We start from the raw sequence: 15140 nt of genomic DNA on the forward strand, positions 1-15140 counted from the left end.
TGTGTGTTGTCACATGTGTTGGCTCACGGTAAAATGCTTCCTATGAAGAACTGTCTTCTGTAATGTTAGGCAGTTACTAACCTGATACTGTTGCCAATGAGAGTCGACCACCCTGAGTTCCTCACCGCGGTGCTGGGCCTGGCTTTCTAACATGGAGACTCGGTCATTGAGGTTGGAGAGACTCTGCTGGATGAGCTCGCGACTCTCTCCGCTGGTCGTGGACAGAAGGTTCTGTGCTTGGGCCTTCATCCTGGTTATCTCCCCTTGCAAACCTTGGATTTCTCGTTGAAAAGTCTGAATATATCACAAGTGACATGAAATAAAGGCTATCATAACAAGGCTGAGGTGACATGAAATAAAGGCTATCATAACAAGGCTGAGGTGACATGAAATAAAGGCTATCATAACAAGGCTGAGGTGACATGAAATAAAGGCTATCATAACAAGGCTGAGGTGACATGAAATAAAGGCTATCATAACAAGGCTGAGGTGACATGAAATAAAGGCTATCATAACAAGGCTGAGGTGACATGAAATAAAGGCTATCATAACAAGGCTGAGGTGACATGAAATAAAGGCTATCATAACAAGGCTGAGGTGACATGAAATAAAGGCTATCATAGCAAGGCTGAGGTGACATGAAATAAAGGCTATCATAACAAGGCTGAGGTGACATGAAATAAAGGCTATCAGAATAAAACAGGTCATGTATGGCAACTCAGATGGATCTTGTAGTAAGTTTATATGTTATCATTTTGAAAAGTTTCAAAGATGTTTCAATCTGAAAATCCCTTTCTTTACAATGTCTAACAGATACCTGAAGGTTAGTATTTATCATTTACGCAATGCAAACAAATCTTTCTGAGTGTTATCTGTGATGCATTCCCATGTTTCTGAGTGTTATCTGTGATGCATTCCCGTTGTTTCTGACTTATCTGTGATGCATTCCTATGTTTCTGAGTGTTATATGTGATGCATTCCCATGTTTCTGACTTATCTGTGTTACATTCCCATGTTTCTGAGTGTTATATGTGATGCATCCCCATGTTTCTGAGTGTTATATGTGATGCATTACCATGTTTCTGAGTGTTATCTGTGATGCATTCCAATGTTTCTGACTTATCTGTGTTACATTCCCATGTTTCTGAGTGTTATATGTGATGCATCCCCATGTTTCTGAGTGTTATATGTGATGCATTACCATGTTTCTGAGTGTTATCTGTGATGCATTCCAGTGTTTCTGACTTATCTGTGATACATTCCCATGTTTCTGAGTGTTATATGTGATGCATCCCCATGTTTCTGAGTGTTATCTGTGCTGCATTCCCATGTTTCTGACTTATCTGTGATGCATTCCTATGTTTCTGACTTATCTGTGATGCATTCCTATGTTTCTGATTTACCTGTGATGCATTCCTATGTTTCTGACTTATCTGTGATGCATTCCCATGTTTTTGACTTATCTGTGATGCATTCCCATGTTTCTGACTTATCTATGATGCATTCCTATGTTTCTGACTTATCTGTGATGCATTCCTATGTTTCTGAGTGTTATATGTGATGCATTCCCATGTTTCTGACTTATCTGTGATGCATCCCCATGTTTCTTAGTGTTATATGTGATGCATTCCCATGTTTCTGACTTATCTGTGATGCATTACTATGTTTCTGAGTGTTATATGTGATGCATTCCCATGTTTCTGAGTGTTATCTGTGATGCATTCCTATGTTTCTGAGTGTTATTTGTGATCCATTCCCATGTTTCTGAGTGTTATCTGTGATGCATTCCTATGTTTCTGAGTGTTATATGTGATGCATTCCTATGTTTCTGAGTGTTATCTGTGATGCATTCCTATGTTTCTGAGCGTTATCTGTGATCCATTCCCATGTTTCTGAGTGTTATCTGTGATGCATTCCTATGTTTCTGAGTGTTATATGTGATGCATTCCTATGTTTCTGAGTGTTATCTGTGATGCATTCCTATGTTTCTGAGCGTTATCTGTGATGCATTCCTATGTTTCTGAGTGTTATCTGTGATGCATTCCTATGTTTCTGAGTGTTATATGTGATGCATATCCATGTTTCTGAGTGTTATCTGTGATTCATTCCTATGTTTCTGAGCGTTATCTGTGATGCATTCCTATATTTCTGAGTGTTATATGTGATGCATTCCCATGTTTCTGAGTGTTATCTGTGATGCATTCCCATGTTTCTAAGTGTTATCTGTGATCAATTTTGATGATTCTGAGTGTTATATGTGATGCATTCCCATGTTTCTGACTGTTATATGTGATGCATTCCCATGTTTCTGAGTGTTATCTGTGATGCATTCCCATGTTTCTGTCTGTTATGTGTGATCAATTCCCATGTTTCTGAGTGTTATATGTGATGCATTCCCATGTTTCTGAGTGTTTTGTTTGATAGGCATTACCGTATATCGCTGTGTATAAGGCGACCCCACGTATAAGACGACCCCCCTGTACACGCCTTAAAAATCAACCCAAAATCCTATACTCCGTGTATAAGGCGACCGGGAATCAAACACATCACAAGTCTGACTGATATAGAAGATTTAACGTGCGCTTTCCGACTGTAGCGTATTTCGCACACGGACATCACAAGTTAGTTAGTTAGTTACTTTGGAGATTTAACGTGCGCTTTCTGACTGATGCGTATTTCGCACACATCACAAGTGCGCACACAAACCTTATATATGCAATAAAAATATGTTTATCTTGCGTTGTTTTTTTTCTACAATGATAGGTCGCGTGTTTAACTCCAGCACACGTCGCCATTTTGTGTTTACACGGTACGACACCAAATTGGTGCCTGTAAAATAAAATTCATTTATGAAGTAATAACATATAAGAGACAATGGTGAGTAATTTAATCGCCAATTAACTATGTTGTAACTAACTAGGCTTATGTTTGCTTCACATTCAGCGTGTTTATTCCACAATCACTTGTACACACCGTCTCCAATACTTGTTAATACAACTGTAAAAACAGCGGGAATTGATTTCAGCTTCACCGGTTATCACATGTTAGGTCACATGTGCAATATGCAAATGCTTACCGGTAGTTCCGGCTCTCTGCTCACGGATGTTGATTGTTTTACCGTGTCAGGTGGTTTGACAATCTGCATCGAGGCGAGGGTCATTTCAACTTTATTTGCAGAAATTATTAAACTTTATTCAAGGAAAAGAGATACAAATCATGTTTATGTATGGAAATAGTTATTGGAACAGTTATTTAGGACGAAATGCGAAGTTTTATTGTCAAATGCTGGGCTGGCTATCGGACGCCGGTTGACATCGCCAGTGGAAAAAAATGTGAGATCTTCGACTCCGTGTATAAGACGACCCCCCTTCTTAGCCCCCTCATTTTAGGTACGAAAAACTCGCCTTATACACAGCGATATACGGTACTTAGACGGATGAGAATGTAGACCCAATTTATGGATAACAACTTCTTTAATACTGTAAAGGCCTTTACAGTAGTAAAGAAGTTGTTATCCATAAATTCTACTTTGTTTCTGAGTGTTATCTGTGATGCATATCTATGCTGTCATCCGATGACTGACCTCGTTTTCGTGCAGCTGTTGTTGCGTGGTGTGCCCCATGTCGGGGGTGAGGAGCCGGTGTTGGGCGGAGTCGAGCCAGGAGGAGATGGTGAGAAGGGCCTGCTGGTACTGGTGCTGGAAGGAGAGCGCCTGCTCCACCCGGACCTGCCTGTCCTCCACCTGACCCTGGAGCTGCTCCCAGCACTCACCCAGCTCACCCACAATCTGCCGGATCTCTTCCAGGTTCCTGCTCGGATCCACCCCGGGGGACAGGCTCTGACACCGGAAACTTGTCACTGGCAGCTCCTGGGGTGAGAGATTTACATTAATTGGGAAATTTGGCAGTCACAAGGACACAAACCTGTGCTCTGCATGACAATGAATGCAGGAACAACTCGGCTACTCTATATCAGTCTCTCTCCAGGGTTCACTTCTCACCACAAACAAACTGCCACATAGGCCTAGTGTGTCTGACACCAGTACTGTCACATAGGCCTAGTGTGTCTGACACCAGTACTGCCACATAGGCCTAGTGTGTCTGACACCAGTACTGCCACATAGGCCTAGTGTGTCTGACACCAGTGTACGTGGTGTTGTACTCACCCCAGGTTTTCTCGTCTTCACAAAGTCCTCCAGGGTCTGTTTCTTCTCAGCCAGATCCTTCTGCAGTTCCTCCCATCTCAGGTGAAGCTGAGCTTCTCCTACAGCGGGAACAACCCGCTCAGACGTATCTGACATCAAGGCCATGTCTCGGGAACGCTGACCAGTCACTGAGATCTGCTGGACAAGCTGGCGATGTTCCACTAGTCCAGATGTCAAGTCCTGGGTAAATAAAGTCACAGCTCATCAGAACCCACAAGAAGGAACCCACAGATGATGTATCATAAGGACCGGAGAGTCTATCTGAAGGACCTGAGGGTCTATCTGAAGGACTTGAGAGTCTATCTGAAGGACCTGACATTCTATCTGAAGGACTTGACAGTCTGTCTGAAGGACCTGACAGTCTGTCTGAAGGACCTGACAGTCTATCTGAAGGACCTGAGAGTCTATCTGAAGGACCTGAGAGTCTATCTGAAGGACCTGACAGTCTATCTGAAGGACTTGACAGTCTATCTGATGGACCTGACAGTCTATCTGAAGGACCTGACAGTCTATCTGAAGGACCTGACAGTCTGTCTGAAGGATCTGACAGTCTATCTGAAGGACCTGACAGTCTATCTGAAGGACCTGACAGTCTATCTGATGGACCTGACAGTCTATCTGAAGGACCTGACAGTCCATCTGATGGACCTGACAGTCTATCTGAAGGACCTGACATTCTATCTGACAGTTTTTCCCAAAATAAATGAACATTTTAAGATTTAAAAAAATGAAATAATGTTTTAGATGTATATAACTGTTCTAAATATATAGGTTTGACTTGGAAAGCAAATTAGCTCGTAATTATGTTTTGGAAATTAGCTGCTTTGTCTGCATGCTGAAAAAGCTTTATTAGGTATTCACGCGTGTTGTTATTATACATTTGAGTTTTTCATTTAATGCATGCGTTTCTGTATGCAAGTTAATTGAAAGTAATTGAGTTTTGAATATTTTGGGGGGATATTTTACGCAAATACGCTGCTTATCTGCGGCTCTACCCATGTATCAAGGAATGAGCTTTTCCCTTAAGTTTGCCATGAGTTTGCCAAAGTTTAAAAATAGAAAAAGATTTGTAAAAAGTCAAGCAAATCCTTAGAGTTTTTGAGAATCTTCATGGTAATAATTCCACTTGTCTTAAATACGTTCTGTGAATATAAAGAAAGTCCTTCCTTGTTTGTATAAAGGATTTTAGTTAATCTTTGAGACAGGGATTTGATGGTACATGTGCTGCAGCCAGCAGTATAAACCATCCATCAGAGACTTCCCAGGGAGACGGGATGATGTAGGCAGTACCTGTTGGAGTCGCTGCCATTCAGGCATCGTGGCAGTGTAGTCTGCAGACCTGACGGCTGGGAGAGTCATCTGCTTTGTGTTGCTGATCCACTGCTGCAGCTTCTGAACATTGTCCTCGTAGTCGGACATCTCCCTTTGCCTCTTGTCTGCAGCCTTGATGGCGCTGCGGAGCTGGCTCTGCTTGTCGATGGTCTCCAGCTTAAAGTCCCCGAGCTGCTTCTGCAGGCTGGCCAGCTGTGTCCTCAGCTTCTCGGCACTGGTGGGCGTCTCCTGCTCACACACAGCATCACACTGCACAGCCAGATCCGACATGAGCCGTAGATGGATGTTCACCTCCTCCACAGAGTCCTGTGTCAGTCAGAATGAAGGCATGTATACTCACCGCCAAAAGAAAAGCAAACAATAGAAACACATATAGAGAAGTATGTACGTTAAGAAGAGATGTTTCTAATGTGTACCAATTAATGACAAAACTTACAATCAGTCAAGTGTTACCACAGTGTGACTTTATTCTCACCACAATATACTGCACGTGATTTCCAAACATTACACACTAATCCTACAGGAGACAAATGGTGCATCTCAAGTCATGGATCTATGATGTCACATGTGATGCGTTCAAGAGTGTCGGTTTTGTGCATTAAACCACTCTAATATCTCTTAAATATGAGTCTTCATATATTAACAAACATGTATGGTATTTCTTTTGGCATTGAGTATATAAATGTAGGATTGTACAGACAGTCTTGGTGCAGTCTATGCCAAAATCTACTTGTCTGAGCTTGTATCTGGCAACATTTTTAGTGTATTATTCCAGTATGTGGACTGGCATCTGCTGATCCTACTGGGGGGAATGTAACTAGACCGGGCTTGTGGGATGGTGGCTGACGCGCTCTACACTGACGCGCCCTACACAAATGCGCCCTACACTGACGTGCCCTACACCGACGTTCCCAACACTGACGCGCCCTACACTGACGTGCCCAACACTGACGTGCCCAACACTGACGCGCCCTACACTGACGTGCCCTACACTGACGTGCCCAACACTGACGCGCCCTACACTGACGCACCCTACACTGACGCATCCTACACTAGTGACCCTACACTGACGCGCCCTACATTGACGTGCCCTACACTGACGTGCCCAACACTGACGCGCCTACACTGACGCACCCTACACTGACGCATCTTACACTAGTGACCCTACACTGATGCGCCCTACACTGACGCACCCTACACTAGTGACCCTACACTGACGCGCCCTACACTGACGTGCCCTACACTGACGTGCCCAACACTGACGCGCCCTACACTGACGCACCCTACACTGACGCATCCTACACTAGTGACCCTACACTGACGCGCCCTACATTGACGTGCCCTACACTGACGTGCCCAACACTGACGCGCCTACACTGACGCACCCTACACTGACGCATCTTACACTAGTGACCCTACACTGATGCGCCCTACACTGACGCACCCTACACTAGTGACCCTACACCGACGCGCCCTACACTGACGTGCCCTACACTGACGTGCCCAACACTGACGCGCCCTACACTGACGCGCCCTACACTGACGTGCCCTACACTGACGTGCCCAACACTGACGCGCCCTACACTGACGCACCCTACACTGACGCATCCTACACTAGTGACCCTACACTGACGCGCCCTACATTGACGTGCCCTACACTGACGTGCCCAACACTGACGCGCCTACACTGACGCACCCTACACTGACGCATCTTACACTAGTGACCCTACACTGATGCGCCCTACACTGACGCACCCTACACTAGTGACCCTACACTGACGCGCCCTACACTGACGTGCCCTACACTGACGTGCCCAACACTGACGCGCCCTACACTGACGCACCCTACACTGACGCATCCTACACTAGTGACCCTACACTGACGCGCCCTACATTGACGTGCCCTACACTGACGTGCCCAACACTGACGCGCCTACACTGACGCACCCTACACTGACGCATCTTACACTAGTGACCCTACACTGATGCGCCCTACACTGACGCACCCTACACTAGTGACCCTACACTGACGCGCCCTACACTGACGTGCCCTACACTGACGTGCCCAACACTGACGCGCCCTACACTGACGCACCCTACACTGACGCATCCTACACTAGTGACCCTACACTGACGCGCCCTACATTGACGTGCCCTACACTGACGTGCCCAACACTGACGCGCCTACACTGACGCACCCTACACTGACGCATCTTACACTAGTGACCCTACACTGATGCGCCCTACACTGACACACCCTACACTAGTGACCCTACACTGACGCGCCCTACACTGACGTGCCCTACACTGACGTGCCCAACACTGACGCGCCCTACACTGACGCACCCTACACTGACGCATCCTACACTAGTGACCCTACACTGACGCGCCCTACATTGACGTGCCCTACACTGACGTGCCCAACACTGACGCGCCTACACTGACGCACCCTACACTGACGCATCTTACACTAGTGACCCTACACTGATGCGCCCTACACTGACGCATCCTACACTAGTGACCCTACACTGATGCGCCCTACACTCACCCTGGTGCTGCTCATCTCAGCCTGGAGTTCGTCCATGGTGTCAGTTGGCAGGGCAGTCGTCACATGCCTCGTTCTGGTTTCTGACAGCCAGGTTTCCACATCCTTCACACGTTTCTTGTACGCCTCCAGCAGAATATTGTGCTTCTCTTGATCCTTGACTGCTGCCTGCAAACACAGTTTTACAGGTGAGTGAGTGAGTTATGTTTAACACCACAATCAGAAATATCCCAACTACATCTTGGGAGCCTTGTAAATAACTCTGTCTGGACCATTGTAGTGACAAGCATGAGGTACTGGGGATCTATTCTGCCCTGGAATCTCACAGGGAGACAAGCATGGGGTACTTGGGTTCTATTCTGACCTGGAATCTCACAGAGAGACAAGCATGGGGTACTGGGGATCTATTCTGCCCCGGAATCTCACAGGGAGACAAGCATGGGGTACTGGGGATCTATTCTGACCTGGAATCTCACAGGGAGACAAGCATGGGGTACTGGGGATCTATTCTGCCCTGGAATCTCACAGGGAGACAAGCATGGGGTACTTGGGTTCTATTCTGACCTGGAATCTCGCAGGGAGACAAGCATGGGGTACTGGGGATCTATTCTACCCTGGAATCTCACAGGGAGACAAGCATGGGGTACCGGGGATCTATTCTGCCCTGGAATCTCACAGGGAGACAAGCATGGGGTACTTGGGTTCTATTCTGACCTGGAATCTCACAGGGAGACAAGCATGGGGTACTGGGGATCTATTCTGACCTGGAATCTCACAGGGAGACAAGCATGAGGTACTGGGGATCTATTCTGACCTGAAATCCCCACGGGGAGACAAGCATGAGTAATTTGGGGTTCTATTCTGATCTGGAATCTCACAGCGAGACAAGCATGAGGGGATCTATTCTGACCTGAAATCCCAACAGGGAGACAAGCATGAGGTACATGGGTTCTATTCTGACCTGGAATCTCAGAAGGAGACAAGCATGAGGTATTGGGGATCTATTCTGACCTGGAATCCCAACAGGGAGATGAGCATGAGGTACTGCGGATCTATTCTGACCTGGAATCACCATGGGAAGACAAGCATGAGGTACTGGGGACAATTCTGACCTGGAATCCCCACGGGGAGACAAGCATGAGGTACTGGGGACCAATTCTGACCTGAAATCCCCACAGGGAGACAAGCATGAGGTACTGGGGACCAATTCTGACCTGGAATCCCCACGGGGAGACAAGCATGAGTAATTTGGGTTTCTATTCTGATCTGGAATCTCACAGCGAGACAAGCATGAGGTACTGGGGACCTATTCTCACCTGGAATCCCCACGGGGAGACAAGCATGAGTAATCAGGGTTCTATTCTGAATTGGAATCTCACAGCGAGACAATCATGAGGTACTGGGGACCTATTCTGATCGGGAATCTCACAGGGAGACAAGCATGAGGTACTGGGGACCTATTCTCACCTGGAATCCCCACGGGGAGACAAGAATGAGGTACTGGGGATCTATTCTGACCTGGACTCCCTACAAGGAGATAAGCATGAGGTACTGGGGATCTATTCTGACCTGGAATCTCACAGGGAGACAAGCATGAGGTACTGGGGATCTATTCTGACCTGGAATCCCCACAGGGAGATAAGTTTGAGGTACATGTGTTCTATTCTGACCTGGAATCCCCACAGGGAGATGATCATGGGGTACTTTGGATCTATTCTGACCTGGAATCCCCACAGGGAGACAAGCATGAGGTACATGGGTTCTATTCTGACCTGGAATCTCAGAAGGAGACAAGCATGAGGTACATGGGTTTTATTCTGACCTGGAATCTCAGAAGGAGACAAGCATGAGTTACTGGGGATCTATTCTGACCTGGAATCTCACAGGGAGACAAGCATGGGTACTGGGGATCTATTCTGACCTGGAATCTCACAGAGAGACAAGCATGGGGTACTGGGGATCTATTCTGCCCTGGAATCTCACAGGGAGACAAGCATGGGGTACTGGGGATCTATTCTGCCCTGGAATCTCACAGGGAGACAAGCATGGGGTACTGGGGATCTATTCTGCCCTGGAATCTCACAGGGAGACAAGCATGGGGTACTGGGGATCTATTCTGCCCTGGAATCCCCACGGGGAGACAAGAATGAGGTACTGGGGATCTATTCTGACCTGGACTCCCTACAAGGAGACAAGCATGAGGTACTGGGGATCTATTCTGACCTGGAATCTCACAGGGAGACAAGCATGAGGTACTGGGGACCTATTCTGACCTGGAATCCCCAAAGGAAGATAAGTTTGAGGTACATGTGTTCTATTCTGACCTGGAATCCCCACAGGGAGATGATCATGGGGTACTTGGGATTTATTCTGACCTGGAATCCCCACAGGGAGACAAGCATGAGGTACATGGGTTTTATTCTGACCTGGAATCTCAGAAGGAGACAAGCATGAGGTACTGGGGATCTATTCTGACCTGGAATCCCCACAGGGAGATGAGCATGAGGTACTGGGGACCAATTCTGACCTGGAATCACCACGGGGAGACAAGTATGAGTAATCAGGGTTCTATTCTGATCTGGAATCTCACAGGAAGACAAGCATGAGGTACATGGGTTCTATTCTGACCTGGAATCTCAGAAGGAGACAAGCATGAGGTACTGGGGACCTATTCTGAACTGGACTCCCTACAAGAAGACAAGCATGAGGTACTGGGGACCTATTCTGAATTGGAATCCCCACAGGGAGATAAGCTTGAGTTACTGGGGACCTATTCTGACCTGGAATCCCCACGGGGAAACAAGCATGAGGTACATGGGACCTATTCTGACCTGGACTCCCTACAAGGAGACAAGCATGAGGTACAGGAGACCTATTCTGACCTGGAATCCCTACAAGGAGACAACCATGAGGTACTGGGGATCTATTCTGACTTGGATTCTCACAGGGAGACAAGCATGAGGTACTGGGGACCTATTCTGACCTGGAATCCCCACGGGGAAACAAGCATGAGGTACATGGGACCTATTCTGACCTGGACACCCTACAAGGAGACAAGCATGAGGTACTGGGAACCTATTCTGCCCTGAAATCCCCACAGGGAGATAAGTTTGAGGTACATGTGTTCTATTCTGACCTGGAATCCCCACAGGGAGATGATCATGAGGTACTTGGGATCTATTCTTACCTGGAATCCCCACAGGGAGACAAGCATGAGGTACATGGGTTCTGTTCTGACCTGGAATCTCAGAAGGAGACAAGCATGAGGTACTGGGGATCTATTCTGACCTGGAATCCCCACAGGGAGATGAGCATGAGTAATCGGGGTTCTATTCTGATCTGGAATCTCACAGGAAGACAAGCATGAGGTACTGGGGACCTATTCTGACCTGGAATCCCCACAGGGAGACAAGAATGAGGTACTGGGGATCTATTCTGACCTGGAATCCCTACAAGGAGACAAGCATGAGGTACTGGAGACCTATTCTGACCTGGACTCCCTACAAGAAGACAAGCATGAGGTACTGGGGACCTATTCTGACCTGAAATCCCCACGGGGAGACAAGAATGAGGTACTGGGGATCTATTCTGACCTGGAATCCCCACGGGGAGACAAGAATGAGGTACTGGGGATCTATTCTGACCTGGAATCCCTACAAGGAGACAAGCATGAGGTACTGGAGACCTATTCTGACCTGGACTCCCTACAAGGAGACAAGCATGAGGTACTGGAGACCTATTCTGACCTGGACTCCCTACAAGGAGACAAGCATGAGGTACTGGAGACCTATTCTGACCTGGACTCCCTACAAGGAGACAAGCATGAGGAACTGGGGACCTATTCTGACCTGAAATCCCCACGGGGACACAAGAATGAGGTACTGGGGATCTATTCTGACCTGGAATCCCTACAAGGAGACAAGCATGAGGTACAGGAGACCTATTCTGACCTGGAATCCCTACAAGGAGACAAGCATGAGGTACTGGGGATCTATTCTGACCTGGAATCTCACAGGGAGACAAGCATGAGGTACTGGGGACCTATTCTGACCTGGAATCCCCACGGGGAAACAAGCATGAGGTACTTGGGACTTATTCTGACCTGGAATCCCTACAAGGAGACAAGCATGAGGTACTGGGAACCTATTCTGCCCTGGAATCCCCACAGGGAGATAAGTTTGAGGTACATGTGTTCTATTCTGACCTGGAATCCCCACAGGGAGATGAGCATGGGGTACTAGGGATCTATTCTGACCTGGAATCCACACAGGGAGACAAGCATGAGGTACATGGGTTCTATTCTGACCTGGAATCTCAGAAGGAGACAAGCATGAGGTACTGGGGACCTATTCTGAATTGGAATCCCCACAGGGAGATAAGCTTGAGTTACTGGGGACCTTCTCCAAAGCACTAGAACAATATACTCCCCCTCCCAAAAAGTGATTCAAATAGCTTCCCCTACCTGCAGTTTGCGGCCCGCATCACCGGCCATCGTCTGCAGGCTCTCAGCTCGGTCTGTCAGCATTGTCAACGTTGCCTCCATGGCCTTACGACCTTCAGGATCCGACTTGTCCAGGATCATTTGACTTTGCTCTCGCACATGGATAATGTCATTCTTGATACTATCTATCTCAGAGAGAGTTTCCTGGAACATCATCAAAAGCGTTTTACAGGAAACAGTCCCTTATATTATTGAAGATATGCAAATCAATGTCATGTGACACAGCAATCAAACTAAACCTGTTGCCAGTTGTATCAACCCTTTAACCACTAGACTACACCCATCCATTGTAGACCAACAGGATTAACCCTTTAACCACTAGACTACCCAAATCCATCCTAGAGCACCAGTCTTGACTGACCTTGTGATCATCTTGCAGTCTGTCGAAGAGATCAGGTGGGTCGAGTGACCTGCTGGAAAGTCTCTTCTGAGCGTGCTCCATCTTAGCTGTGACTTCCTGTACGGAGCGTTGGTAGTCCTGCTGCTGCTGCAGGGCACCGTGCAGCTCCTTCTCCTTGGCTACAACCTGCACGGGGGGACACTCACGTCAGCTTTTACTCCCACTACACACAAGTATTGTGACTGATCCCACTAAACACAAGTATTGTTACTGATCCCACTAAACACAAGTATTGTGACTGATCCCACTAAACACAAGTATTGTTACTGATCCCACTAAACACAAGTATTGTGTCTGATCCCACTAAACACAAGTATTGTGTCTGATCCCACTAAACACAAGTATTGTGTCTGATCCCACTAAACACAAGTATTGTGTCTGATCCCACTAAACACAAGTATTGTGTCTGATCCCACTAAACACAAGTATTGTGTCTGATCCCACTAAACACAAGTATTGTGTCTGATCCCACTAAACACAAGTACTGTGTCTGATCCCGATAAACACAAGTATTGTGTCTGATCCTGATAAACACAAGTATTGTGACTGATCCCAATAAACACAAGTATTGTGGTCTGATCCTGATAAACACAAGTATTGTGACTGATCCCACTAAACACAAGTATTGTGGTCTGATCCTGATAAACACAAGTATTGTGGTCTGATCCCACTAAACACAAGTATTGTGACTGATCCCACTTAACACAAGTATTGTGACTGATCCCACTAAACACAAGTATTGTGTCTGATCCCGATAAACACAAGTATTGTGACTGATCCCACTAAACACAAGTATTGTGTCTGATCCCGATAAACACAAGTATTGTGTCTGATCCCACTAAACACAAGTATTGTGTCTGATCCCACTAAACACAAGTATTGTGTCTGATCCCGTTAAACACAAGTACTGTGTCTGATCCTGATAAACACAAGTATTGTGTCTGATCCCGATAAACACAAGTATTGTGACTGATCCCGATAAACAAAAGTATTGTGGTCTGATCCTGATAAACACAAGAATTGTGGTCTGATCCTGATAAACACAAGTATTGTGGTCTGATCCGGATAAACACAAGTATTGTGGTCTGATCCCACTAAACACAAGTATTGTGACTGATCCCGATAAACAAAAGTACTGTGTCTGATCCCGATAAACACAAGTTTTGTGGTCTGATCCCGATAAACACAAGTATTGTGTCTGATCCCGATAAACACAAGTATTGTGACTGATCCCGATAAACACAAGTATTGTTACTGATCCTACTAAACACAATTATTGTGACTGATCCCGATAAACACAAGTATTGTGGTCTGATCCAACTAAACACAAGTATTGTGGTCTGATCCAACTAAACACAAGTATTGTGACTGATTCCGATAAACACAAGTATTGTGTCTGATCGCGATAAACACAAGAATGGTGTCTGATTCCGATAAACACAAGTATTGTGGTCTGATCCCGATAAACACGAGCATTGTGTCTGATCCTGATAAACACAAGTATTGTGACTGATCCCGAAAAACACAAGTATTGTGGTCTGATCCTGATAAACACAAGTATTGTGGTCTGATCCCAATAAACACAAGTATTGTGGTCTGATCCCGATAAACACAAGTATTGTGTCTGATCCCGATAAACACAAGTATTGTGGTCTGATCCCGATAAACACAATTATTGTGTCTGATCCCGATAAACACAAGTATTGTAACTGATCCCACTAAACACAAGTATTGTTACTGATCCCACTAAACACAAGTATTGTGACTGATCCCACTAAACACAAGTATTGTGTCTGATCCCAATAAACACAAGTATTGTGTCTGATTCCAATAAACACAAGTATTGTGTCTGATCCCAATAAACACAAGTAGTGTGGTCTGATCCCGATAAACACAATTATTGTGGTCTGATCCTGATAAACACAAGTATTGTGTCTGATCCTGATAAACACAAGTTTTGTGTCTGATCCCAATAAACACAAGTATTGTGACTGATCCAGATAAACACAAGTATTGTGTCTGATCCCCACTAAAATGACAAGGTAGACTGTAGTTTAACATGACCAGGTAGACAGTAGTTTAACATGACCAAGTAGACAGTAGTTTAATGTGACCAGGTAGGCTTACCTCATCAGACAGGTAGAAGGGGAATGAGGTC

At 46.1% G+C, this 15140-nt stretch overlaps 1 protein-coding gene across 10 annotated transcripts in view; it reads right to left on the reverse strand.

Moving 5' to 3' along the window:
- Positions 1 to 15140, reverse strand: part of LOC139442832 (muscle-specific protein 300 kDa-like) — a 265153-nt gene that overhangs the window by 33805 nt on the left and 216208 nt on the right. For all 10 annotated transcript variants that reach the window (XM_071223727.1, XM_071223730.1, XM_071223728.1 and 7 more), the window contains 7 exons: positions 12944 to 13108; positions 12544 to 12726; positions 8085 to 8249; positions 5495 to 5842; positions 4166 to 4384; positions 3584 to 3868; positions 82 to 294 (listed from right to left, as the gene is read on the reverse strand). In XM_071223727.1, coding sequence (XP_071079828.1) covers positions 82 to 294; positions 3584 to 3868; positions 4166 to 4384; positions 5495 to 5842; positions 8085 to 8249; positions 12544 to 12726; positions 12944 to 13108 — 1578 coding nt within the window. The remainder of the gene's footprint in view (positions 1 to 81; positions 295 to 3583; positions 3869 to 4165; positions 4385 to 5494; positions 5843 to 8084; positions 8250 to 12543; positions 12727 to 12943; positions 13109 to 15140) is intronic.

This window comes from Haliotis cracherodii, unplaced genomic scaffold (genome assembly GCF_022045235.1).
Source record: "Haliotis cracherodii isolate W230 unplaced genomic scaffold, xgHalCrac1.p SCAF_5, whole genome shotgun sequence".
NCBI classification, from domain to species: Eukaryota; Metazoa; Mollusca; class Gastropoda; order Lepetellida; family Haliotidae; genus Haliotis; species Haliotis cracherodii.